General features: G+C 34.9%; 1 protein-coding gene across 1 annotated transcript; it reads right to left on the minus strand.

The window, feature by feature from the left end:
* Nucleotides 1-2,735: 2,735 nt before the first annotated feature.
* On the minus strand, nucleotides 2,736-11,383 carry LOC124541955 (D-arabinitol dehydrogenase 1-like). The gene is made up of 9 exons (XM_047119894.1): nucleotides 11,221-11,383; nucleotides 9,781-9,905; nucleotides 8,597-8,763; nucleotides 7,496-7,597; nucleotides 5,672-5,767; nucleotides 5,315-5,392; nucleotides 4,744-4,837; nucleotides 3,846-3,953; nucleotides 2,736-2,906 (listed from the first exon to the last, which is right to left on the minus strand). The coding sequence occupies exons 1-9, from the start codon at nucleotides 11,362-11,364 to the stop codon at nucleotides 2,792-2,794; spliced, it is 1,029 nt and encodes a 342-aa protein (XP_046975850.1). The 5' UTR covers nucleotides 11,365-11,383; the 3' UTR covers nucleotides 2,736-2,791.
* Between the last annotated feature and the right edge of the window lie 680 nt (nucleotides 11,384-12,063).

Genomic DNA, 12,063 nt, shown 5'->3' on the forward strand with positions numbered 1-12,063 from the left:
CTAAAAATTGTAAACATTATCCATTTTGTTAACACTAGAAATATCATAGCATCGCTATGAGTTATATACGAAGCTCATGAAATTTCAGATAATCCTAAAACAAAGACAGAATGCGTTCTTGACTTGACTCCAACTAATATTTATAATATAAAAAAATATTATCAAGGAATTTAAAAATATTATCAAAGAATTTAAAAAAAAATATCAAGGAGGTGCCAATGAATGGTTTCAAAATCAAAATGAACCATCAAAAGGAAAGATTGGAATTAATGAACATGACATACGAGAGCAACGAGATTTTGAATGTATTCATCATCAACAGCTCATGTTCGTCCACCGCCGACATAGGCCAATTGCACGCATTGTGATCGTTCTTCGGCTACTCGCATCCAGCACCTGCTAGCCGTCTTGCGTAAATCGTCACTCCACCGCGCCCGAGAACGTCCTACACTACGATTGCCGAAACGCGGTCTCTACTCTAGAACACTTTTTCCCCAACGGTTATCGGGTCTGTGATGATGTTTGTTCTGATGTGATTCCGCAGAGAAACGCTGAGCTGGTTTAAAGTCTTAAACTGGTGAACCAGCTTTGTCGTGACGTGAGTGACTACGTTTTGGCTCCGTATGTCACTGAAGGATCGACGATGTAAAGATTCGACGTAACTTCCGAAACGCTGCCAAACCTAGCTGAATTCTTCTATTCACCTCGTCCTCAAGGTTGTTCTACCAAACCAGTCCGAAACCCAGCCTGTCCAGGGGGTTGGAATTCGTCGAGTCTTCGTGCAAGATTGACACCAGAGACCATAGATGTCTTCAATTTTCGAAACGGTTTTGAGTATCTCATAGTCTGAAGTTGGTACCTTTTACTATAAAAGAAAGTATCCTATTCACAACTTCACTGTATATGATGATATTAATTGTAAAAACTTGTTAGGTATTGCTATGTTTGGCGTGCTCAAATTGCGAAAAGAGGTGCTAATAAAATAGGTACTTGCTTGAGGCAATTGCTACTCCATGAGAAGAAAAGAGGCGTCTATAACATGTTATTTATATTTACTCCTATGTATGTTACGGTCAAAATAAAAACAGATTTATTAGTTCGATATATATTTACTTCACAAAAGCTTGGATTTAATACAACGGACAGATGTTTTGAGATCGGCCAAGACCAAAGTGTGGGAGATTCGATGCATTTCAATATTGAGGGTTAACTGAAACATAGAATAGAATATACTCCCGATTAAATTTACTCAATTGTTAGGAACACATGTGTTAATGGCGACAGATATAACGTCAAGGAAATGGTGAAATCAGAGTTTTACAACCTAAGGGGCAGCCTAAAAAACGGGTAAGATGGTAAGAGAATATTGTGGACTCAAATTATGGAAGAGAGTGTTACCTATTCACAGCAATCAGTATTAAAATATAGATATGATTTAAACATAGAACCTGTGAAGAATCACTATGAAACGAGATACCCGACAGATAGTGAGTCCAAACCTCAGCGATGTGGCGGAGTTGCCAGTGCTATACATATGTATGCTGAACTTTTTCCAGTAAGCAAGGCTATGTATGATGGTTTTATGTGCGTTTCCAAGTCAGGACATATCTCAATCTTTATCACGTTCTTAACAAGTTTCTAACTCATCAGGGTAACTCTGGAAGCAATGCTGATGACGAGGAAGAAGATCATGATTAATGTTTCAGTTGTTGAATAAAACTGATTTATTTGATTAGGTAGTTGAGTATTGCAGTTGAGTATTAAGTTTTTTATTTAATAATATGGAACTATGGATTACTTATTTACTCGATTTAAAGAAGGATTAAAATAAAACAGATGAAAAATATTGGACGTTTTGTTGTATTTCCTTGGTTTAATTTTATTTTAATAAAAAGGTATCATGAGAAAAGCAAAACTAAACGTGATAACCATATCAAAATTTTACAAGAAAAATCGATTACAGTCATTAAACATAAAATGGTAAATGAATATTTACGAGAACAAAATGATATTATTGTATTATCATTTGCATTTGGACTCTTGAAACCCTAAGAATAAAATGATATAGCTGTTGTACAATATTTGACTTTGGATAGGAAATACTGTGAATAAAATGATAACGGGCGTTAGGCAACACAGGTGGTGATTGATTTTGGCTAACTTCTTATTTTTTAAATATCTCCGTTTCAACATAGATTACAGGTTCTTCTCGTTATTAACTCAAAGCTTTTAAAAATCTAATTTTCTAAAAACTATAAATCATGCTTCTATGTCCAGTATTTGAAAAGCTATTGACGAAAACATGTTTTTTAATTCTCCTGAAAATTTACGTTTTGTTAGTTATCTTTTTATTCCCCGGGGACGGCGATATATATATATATAATATATTTAATATACTACAGAATTCTTTTATTTACGTCATCACATCTTCTAAAATTATCAGTGTTGATTAACTATATTGTCCATGTGTTATAAACAAAAACCTTTCTGAAAGGCTCGATTGAATTTACATGTGTTTTTTGTATTTATAAGGTATATATGATTTCATGTGTCGAATTAAATCCTGACACATGAAAATAATTGATGTTTCACGATCGCGGCAGTTTTATTTTTGTGCTATTATTTAGTCGAGTCTGTGTTTATTACTTTGTTGATTAGTTCATGTTTTATTCTATATTTTGTTATACATTCATGTATCCATTTATGGCTCAAAGGCATCATTAAAATAGAAGATATAACAAACAAAATAAAGTATATTTTTAAAATATAAATTGAACGAAGCGTAGTTTGATCACTCGATTTTAAAAACAGCCTTCGATATTTTGCCAGTCTTCAAATCGTTTAACGCCTCTTTATAAGACGACAGAGGGTATGTTTTTAGACCCAACTTCTCATAGTTGAGATACCTGGAAAAATATAAACATTGCGATTTCTGCCTCTTAAATATGGCTAACTTATACATAAGTAGCTCCTAGTTTCATTTCCAAAGTTGTGCCTAAAATATTTGGAGCTCTAAGATAGTTAAACTTTGTTTTTTATTTCAATTTGTAAAGCGACCAATGGATGGATTGGCATATTGGCCAACAAATAGTAGGTGATCATGATGACTATTAATTAAACCCTGAATTAAATAACCTTCTTTTATATCTCCAATACGCCACCTTTTGAAAGTAAAAGGTTATGTCTCGTAGCTGTAGTTATACTGATACCCATTGAACTCTTTGCAGTTCCAATGGATTACGAGAGTATGTAGACAATAGTCATAGACCCTAGAGCAAATAACCTTCGCCAATATACCACAATTTTTGGACGTAAAAGATTATGTCTCTTGTACCTATAGTTACAATGCTTTACACTCCTGGACTCATTCCGATCATATCAATGAACTCTGCGGCTCAGACAAATTACCAAACTACAAAGGAGCACAACTAGCCCGCTTTTGACTACCTACGCTCACACCAAAGTCCCGGGCTCGATTCCCGGCCGAGTCGATGTATAATACCACTAGTTTTCTATGTTGTCTTTGGTATGGGTGTTTGTGATACCGTCCTTACTTCTGATTTTCCATAACACAAGTGCTTCAGCTAATTACATTGGGATCAGGGTAATGTATGTGATGTTGTCTCATATTTATTTATTTATTTATTTATTTATAAACAAAGCCCGACAATTTCCTAATTTTGATTCCTCTACCTAATATCCAAAGTCTACCTTGAAAATCCTCCCATATACTATATTCTTACATCATAAGTCATAACCAAACAAGTTCACACCTAATTCTCTTGTTGGAACTTTCTTGCGTAATCATGCATTGGTACTAAGTTAGTGATAACAACAAAACCTACCTTTCTCCCATAGCTTTCAACAAACCGATGGCTTTTGGAAAGCTGAACGGGTTTATCTTAACACCGATCAACGTTAGCTCCTTGCTGTAGATATCGAATGGGTTCAATCTGAAATATTTTGTAAACACTTGTAAGGCGTTTTGCATTATTGCAAATTAAGGCATGACATCTTTTCAGTGCATATCGTGAGATGAACCTAAAATATATCAGAGGTATAATTAATAACTAATTTATGAATAATAACAATCTTCTGACTTTCATTCTAGAGCATCATATGTAAATTTGGTAAGTGCATGAAAATATAGTAGATAATAAAGTCTGAAGGAGAGACATTCCTACTATTCTCACGCGATACCTAACGACCTGATAAGCTTCGCAATACTATCTTAAATGCAAATTGTATGTTATCAATTGAATGTACACACTATAGCATTCACTGTATATCAGTCCTGTGAAAATTAATTTTAAAACCATACAGATTGACTGGCTTATAGGCCACACGGTAGTAAGTGGTATATAGCTAATATTCATAGCTTATAGTATAGTATAGTAACCTGTAAATTACCCACTGCTGGGCTAAGGCCTCCTCTTCCATTAAGAAGAGGATTTGGAACATTCCACCACGCTGCTCAAATGCGGGTTGGTGGAATGCACATGTGGCAGATTTTTGATGAAATTAGACACATTCAGGTTTCCTCGCAATATGTTCCTTCACCGCCGAGCACGAGATGAATTATGAACACAAATAAAGCACATATATATATATAGTGGTGATTCACTGGGTTTGAACCCGCAATCGTCGATTAAGATGCACGCGTTCTAACCACTCTGCCATATTAGCTCTTATATTCATAGCTTAATCACTTTATTTATAAGTGTATTATATATGTGTACTTACAAAGCCTGATGCGTGGGGGGGCAACATCCGAACAGTATGTATCTACCACCATAATTCAGATATTTGAAACTAATTTCCATAACTTTACCAACCCCTGAAATATATAACGAAAAATCCTAATATACAAATATATTGAGTTGTATATACACTTTTTGAGCCCCCAAAGGTCTGGACAGATTTTGATGACATATTTTGTACCTTGATTGGACTCAGATTCAGTGGTCCTAAACTTCATTTGACAGAAATGAATGCTATATAACATATATTAACCTAGATAAAGTCACATAGCGATTGTCGTTTTCGATTTTTAAATCGTTTAAATATATAAAAATCATGGGTTTTCTATCCAAAAATCTCGACTAGTGGCCTGGACTCTGGAGAGAGGAAGTGTACAATCAGATGCCTCGAAAATGCCTGCACCTGAATGCTTTCAAATTGTGTTGGATGAGCCATCCCATTGAATTATAAGAGTGAAATAATACAGAGTGTACCTCTTCCACACACTTGAGATTATTTGCCAAGGTATAAATAAATCAGGGCAAGGTGTTCATCATATAAATAGTTCATGTACCTGTGCAATCGACGATGACGTCATACAGTTGCTTTTCCACACCCAGAACATCAGGAGTGATCAGCCTGTAGCCTGTGTCTGAAAGAATTAATCGACGCGAATAAGTGCCTAATTATTATAAACATTAAGACTATTTTTGGATGCAATGTTATCATGAGCAATATTGTTTTTTAGACCACCGAAACCAGTTGGATGATAACCGTTATCGTCTCCGAAAACAATAGGTTATGCTTGTATTTCCCTACAGCACGAATTGTCTTTTTATATATGAGACAACATCACATACATTACGTTGCTATACTTATATCAAAACAAAGTTTGTATTCGTTTATTATTTTTTATTACAAATATACTCACTTAAACCCTTAACAATGTCGAGTCTTGATTTGTTCATCTCGGACACGGTTACATCCCTGTGACCTTGAAGATGAAGTGTCGTTACCCAGAAATTACCTAAAAAAATTCAACATTCATTTTTCTACTAACTTATAGTACGACACAATCCGTTTGCATACGGTAAATAGAAAGTTTTTGGGCAATGGTATATATACGTAGTATATACGCATATATAATAAGATACCGGAAAATATAATCAATTTACCATTTTCAAAATTTAAAAATATTATTAAGACTAAATTAATAAATAAATCATACTATTCATTAAAAGAGTACTTTTTAGAGACAAACGCCTGGAGTTAGGCTCGGGTTCCATCATAGGACGCTAATTACTGTCAATAACAGCATTGTAAATGTGTTTATTTGAAAAGAGCAACTTTCTTCTCGCTAGAAGCTGCTTTCCGACACGGTGGTAGTATTTGATTATTGACGATTCAAAAACGCTTCATTGTGAAGTTTACTTGAATAAAATTGATTTGATTTGATTTGATTTGACAACTTAGATGTCGCATCGGCAAAATTCGTAAAACCGATCACATCCGAATTGAGTACGCTATCCCAAATTATCAATATTTATTTCTCATGCGAATATGATCTTTGCACAAACGTAATAACTTGTAATATCATATGACCTAATATAATCGTTAATTTGACACATGGATTTACATGCACTTGCTTTCTCTGACGCGAGAATCTATAGCGACAAATAGCGTCGAATGACGCGATAGGGAGCTATTTCTATTGGTTGTGTAAATCGGCAGTAATCGGTTTTAATTTCATTCCATTGCATTTTCCGATGCTACATCTAATTTGTGTCCTACTATACATGGTTCGTTTTTGAAAAGAGATGGTTTTTCTTTTTTTTATTCGTCTTTTAAGCAAAAGCTGAAGAGCAAAATGATAATTTAATTAATTATGTTTTTAATTGTTACTTTTTGTCAATAAAATAAATAATATTAAAATCAAACTCAAAATGCTGTTAGCATTACACGCGGTCAAGATTTGTAGAGTAACTAGTTTTAGTTCATATTTGTACATATTTAAGCATTTAATGTTATTAATCCTTAAGCAAGTTAAATATTATAAATAATTTGATTAAAAAGTCTCAAAAAGCTTCATTCAAATTTTATTATTTATATAGAAAGGTTTCTCTTGCTTGATAATAGGCTATTTGACTGGTTTTTAAAATCCATTTTATATTATTTAGTAGAGGTTAAGGAACCCAGTAAAAGTTGTGTTTTTTATTTCTAGTACGTATTTGCCGAAAAATATCATATTAAAAATTCCATATTTAAATAACGCGCGAAAACGCTACTTGGACAATATGGCGCTACAATGGGTTCGGTGACGTCACTTTGGTGTATTTTAATCTGTGTTACATATAGTAGAAAAGTAAGGTTTACGTTAGTGTAGGTTTACAACAAAGTGACTTCATCATAAGCTCGGCTAATCAGGAGCGTTTTGTATCACGTGACAAACGTTTGAAAAAATGCATTTTTATTTAAATAATCATTTTTAAACTCATAATATACACTGATGACAATAATTCATAATTTATTTTTCGCCTTGTCAAATATCCCGTTGTCAAAAAATCGACCATCTGCTCGGAAATGCACCTCTCAACGACTCTCAGCATATATAACTTTCGAATAACCATTTTACGCTGATAATTTTAACATTAATCCACTAACGTTTAGTAATATTAAATCCATGAGAACCAAAAAGTCAGCAGTTATTCTTTTACAATAATTTGATCTAAGGTTTATTCTATAAAATATTAATTACCAATAATTCCAGCACCGATGATTAGAATCTTCGTGCCGACAGGAAGAGGGTAAGCGCGATCAAAACCGTGCGTTACACATGAATACGGCTCGCAGAGAGCACCTGAAACAACAACAACAACAACAACAGCCTGTAAATTCCCACTGCTGGGCTAAAGGCCTCCTCTCCCTTTGAGGAGAAGGTTTGGAACATATTCCACCACGCTGTTCCAATGCGGGTTGGTGGAATACACATGTGGCACAATTTCTATGAAATTTATCACATGCAGGTTTCCTCACGATGTTTTCCTTCACCGCTGAGCACGAGATGAATTATAAACACAAATTAAGCACATGAATCAGCGGTGCCTGCCTGGGTTTGAACCCGCAATCATCGGTTAAGATGCACGCGTTCTAACCACTGGGCCATCTCGACTCTACCTGAAACGGTCCTGTATTAATATCATTTTTATTAATTCAATTCTTAATTTAATGGCTTTTAGTTGTGACAGGGTATAAATTATTTCGCCAATGTCACGTAGGATAGAAAAGACAAGAATGAGATCGATCGGTACGGTCATTTTTATTATTTATAATAAAAATAGGTAGGCAAACTGACAGCTGTTAGGTAAATGGATTTTAGCATACATGTATTTGGACAGCAGTATTATTGTGTTCCGGTTTGGGTGATTAGACCATCTTAGTTCCCAAGGTTGGTGGCGCATTGGTGACCTAATAAATGGTTAATATTTTTTACAGTACCATTGTACCACTAGATAAAAGTTAAATTAATAACAAATTTCATATTTTTATTTTTTCATGGTGGGAACATAAATTATTTCGCCCATACAATACCAGACATAAATATTCGGTACACGATAAATTATCGATCTTCTTTATTATAAAACTAGTAGTCGCCAGCGGCTTTGCTCGCATTTTAGGGTAGTGGTTGTCACGTGTCAGGCCAAAAATTAATCTATATAATTTCTTGGAGTTCAAGGTTGCTTGATAACAAATTCGGTTCAGCGGTTTGGTCGTGAAGGAGCAACAGACAAACGAAGTTTCTTTCACATTTATATTATTAAATAATATAGATTTTGTAAAAAAAATAATAATAACCCACCTTGCTCAGTCGTCAAGCCATCAGGCAGCGCATATACCTGATCCTCAGGGCACCGAACATACTGCGCCCAGCCACCGTCTCTCCAAATACCGATGATGGTGTCCTTACCGCCGGTTAGGCAGTATTGGTATTTTCCATCATGGCAAAAATTGCAAAGGTTACACGCACTGAGGAAAAAAAAATCATACTAGTGAATATTATCATACTAGTTATTGTATGGATACAGGATGTGGAGTACAACCCTCTTCGCGCCTTCGGATTCTTAAAAAACACTCTAGGGGTAAGGCCGACAAGACCACATAGAGTCGGAATAAAAATAATTTTGAGTTAATTTACAATAAAAAGTCAAATACAGTACAAGTCTAAGCTTTCTACTTCTATTTTATTATCGCGAGTCAAAGAGAAACACAAACAATTCAAATTAATTCGAATGATTACAGAACACAATCCTGTTATGCTGCATCCTTATCGAACTTGAACAAAATATGTCACTTAGCCTGCTCTTACTGATATTACGATCTATTTGACATATTTCCGCGTGTATAGGTTATGAGAGTTTTTATTAATTAGGTATCTCGAAAATGGTGCAATTTCGCGTGGTAAATTGTAGTGATCAGTGAACAATACCAAAATCGTGGAGGAATTTGCTAAACCCAACCCCTTACACATTTATAATATTAGGATAGATAGTATAAAAGTAGTTAGAATCTGTGTCTTTTTTTTTCATTTCACTATTTACCTACAAACACTTTATATAAGATTTATTTTGTAACTACTAAGTGATATTTCTAAAGTATTCTATCTCAACTTTCGGGGAGAGAACTGTTTATCCTTAACATAGGTTATTTAATCAGCCTAGCTAGGATAGCCAGTACTTGATCTGTGTTTCTTTTGATGAATGTGTTATAATACATTGAGATTTTTGTCGTAGTTCAACTATGTAACTGTTTATAAAGATTATTTTTGTAATGTAATAAATAAATTATTATTATTCATTCTGCTACGGATCGAAAGATGAGGTTTGACTCACAAATATAGTCACTGAAAGAAATGTTAATTATCCCTTACATCGTCAAGGCGACGAATATACCTCTTGAATGTCGTACCACTGGCTTACTCACACTTGAATGCTTACTGCGACTTAGCAGTGGAATATGATCAGTAAACGGGTTTGCATAGCTTACCGATTTGGGTCGACGACGACTTTCTGGCCCACTTTGAATATGGACCGTTTGCCCACTTGATGGACCACGCCACTGAACTCATGACCTAGAGGAAGTGGACGTTCTTTCGAAGCTGGATATTCACCCTGTTAAATACAGTTAATATAGCATCAGATTACATAAAGATGCTGACATCAAATACACTTCGAAAATTATTTTTTTATCATAGCTGGAGCTTAGATGGCCCAGTGGTTCGAACGCGTGCATCTTAACCGAAGATTGCGGGCTTAAACACAGACAAGCACCAATATATACATTTGGGTAATTTGTGTTTATAATTCATCTCGTGCTCGGCGGTGAAGGGAAACATCTGCATGTGTCTAATTTCATCGAAATTCTGCCACATGTTCATTCCACAAACCCGTATTGGAACAGCGTGGTGGAATATGTTCCAAGCCCTCACCTTAATAGGAGAGAAGGCCTTAGCCCAGCAGTGGAAAATTTACAGGCTGTTACATAGCTGGAACTGTATATACGCCACTAGATTGACACTGAATGAAATTGTCACCTTTTCCTATCTTATTCTTTACATCGCCAATGCGCCACCAGCTTTGAAAGCTAAGATGTGACTTGGGCCAATCACTCTTGAAGTTGGAATATAACAATACTAATGAATGTTGTAAATGGTAGTACACAAATATTCTACCACCTACCAAAAGTTGGTTATTCTAGCCACGCCTAACTATTATCGACTATTATTTTATTTATTTCAGAATTTAGATGGATAGTATGTCGATGACCTTCAAAATTGTAAACCTCCCTTTTTCACTGGTTAATTTATTTATTTTCAATACTAGCTGTACCCGCGACTTTGTACGCCTTTGAACTTAACTCATTTGGACATTGCAACATGACTTTATTTTTATTTTATACAATATACTATTATAAACGTACCCTAAGTTACCCCTTATTACATCAGCCATCTGCTGGTGAAGGGCCCATCAATATCTTTCCAGCCCTACCAGGGATTAGCCAGAAAAAGATACAAAAAAAAATTTAAACTGATCTGAATTTTAGTGTGACGTTCAACAAACAGAATCATTTAATGAAAATAACGATTTAAAAGATTTTCTTTTTATGGAATAGGTTGGCAGACAAGCATATGGTGCACCTGATGGTAAGTGATCACAATCACCCATAGACAATGACGCTGTAAGAAATATTAACTATTCCTTACATCGTCAATGCGCCACCAACCTTGGGAACTAAGATGTTATGTCCCTTGTGCCTGTAGTTACACTGGCTCACTCACCCATCAAACCGGAACACAACAGTACTGCGTACTGTTGTTTAGCTGTAGAATATCTGATGAGTGGGTAGTACCTACCCAGGCTTGCACAAAGCCCTACCACCAAGTAAATATACAATATGAATTAAGTATATTTTGATCTTGGCTCTTACCTGAATGATATGTAAGTCTGTTCCACAAACTCCAGAGTATTCTACTTTAACGATGACATCTGTCTCGTTCACAATGGTGGGCATTGGGTAATTTTCATCGTATTTAAGAGTGAGTCTCTTACCGTCAAAAACAACAGCCTTCATTTTTATTATCTGTAAATTTAAATTTAGCATAATACAGAGCTAAAGTGACTCTCAACAACAACAACAGCCTTTAATTTCCCACTTCTGGGCTAAGGCCTCGTCTCCCTTTGATAGAAGGCTTGGAACATATTCCACCACGCTGTTCCAATACACATGTGGCAGAATTTCATTGAAATTAGATACATGCATGTTTCCATACGATGGTTACCTTCACCGCCGAGTACGAAATGAATTGTAAACACAAATTAAGTACACAAATGGAGTGGTGCTTGCCTGGGTTCGAACCCGCAATCTTAGGTTAAGATGCACAGGTTTTAATCACAGAGCATATCGCCTCATGTTATATAATAGTTAAATAATACAAATTGTTATTGACTAACACATCGTTGATTATTCTGCAACTCTTAACTAATTCAAAACAAGTATGTAATGAGTGTAAATAAAATAAATACGTCATATATACAAATAAAATAAATACAATGATATTGCATATCAAGTCGCTTTCCACATATAATAAAAGACCGCATATAATAAAAAACCGCATTCTGTCTCTTTTTAACATTAGTTTCTTGATGCTTTTAAGAGCTATCTCCCTCTAAAAAAATAGATTATAAAAAGATTTCAGTGCATCGATTTCACAAAAAAATGACGTACAACTTAATTTGTCTTAAGTGAAATTAAATTTCAACTTGTAAAAAG

Source organism: Vanessa cardui, chromosome 29 (genome assembly GCF_905220365.1).
Source record: "Vanessa cardui chromosome 29, ilVanCard2.1, whole genome shotgun sequence".
Lineage (NCBI taxonomy): Eukaryota > Metazoa > Arthropoda > Insecta > Lepidoptera > Nymphalidae > Vanessa > Vanessa cardui.

Bases quoted from the DNA above. Each gene is read 5' to 3' on its own strand.
- LOC124541955 (XM_047119894.1), bottom strand. From the start codon at position 11,364: ATGAAGGCTGTTGTTTTTGACGGTAAGAGACTCACTCTTAAATACGAT. The intron at 9,906-11,220 runs GTAAGAGCCAAG...TGTATTTAACAG, and splicing joins CAGACTTACATATCATTCAG to GGTGAATATCCAGCTTCGAA. The intron at 7,598-8,596 runs GTGGGTTATTAT...TTGTTGTTTCAG, and splicing joins TGGCTTGACGACTGAGCAAG to GTGCTCTCTGCGAGCCGTAT.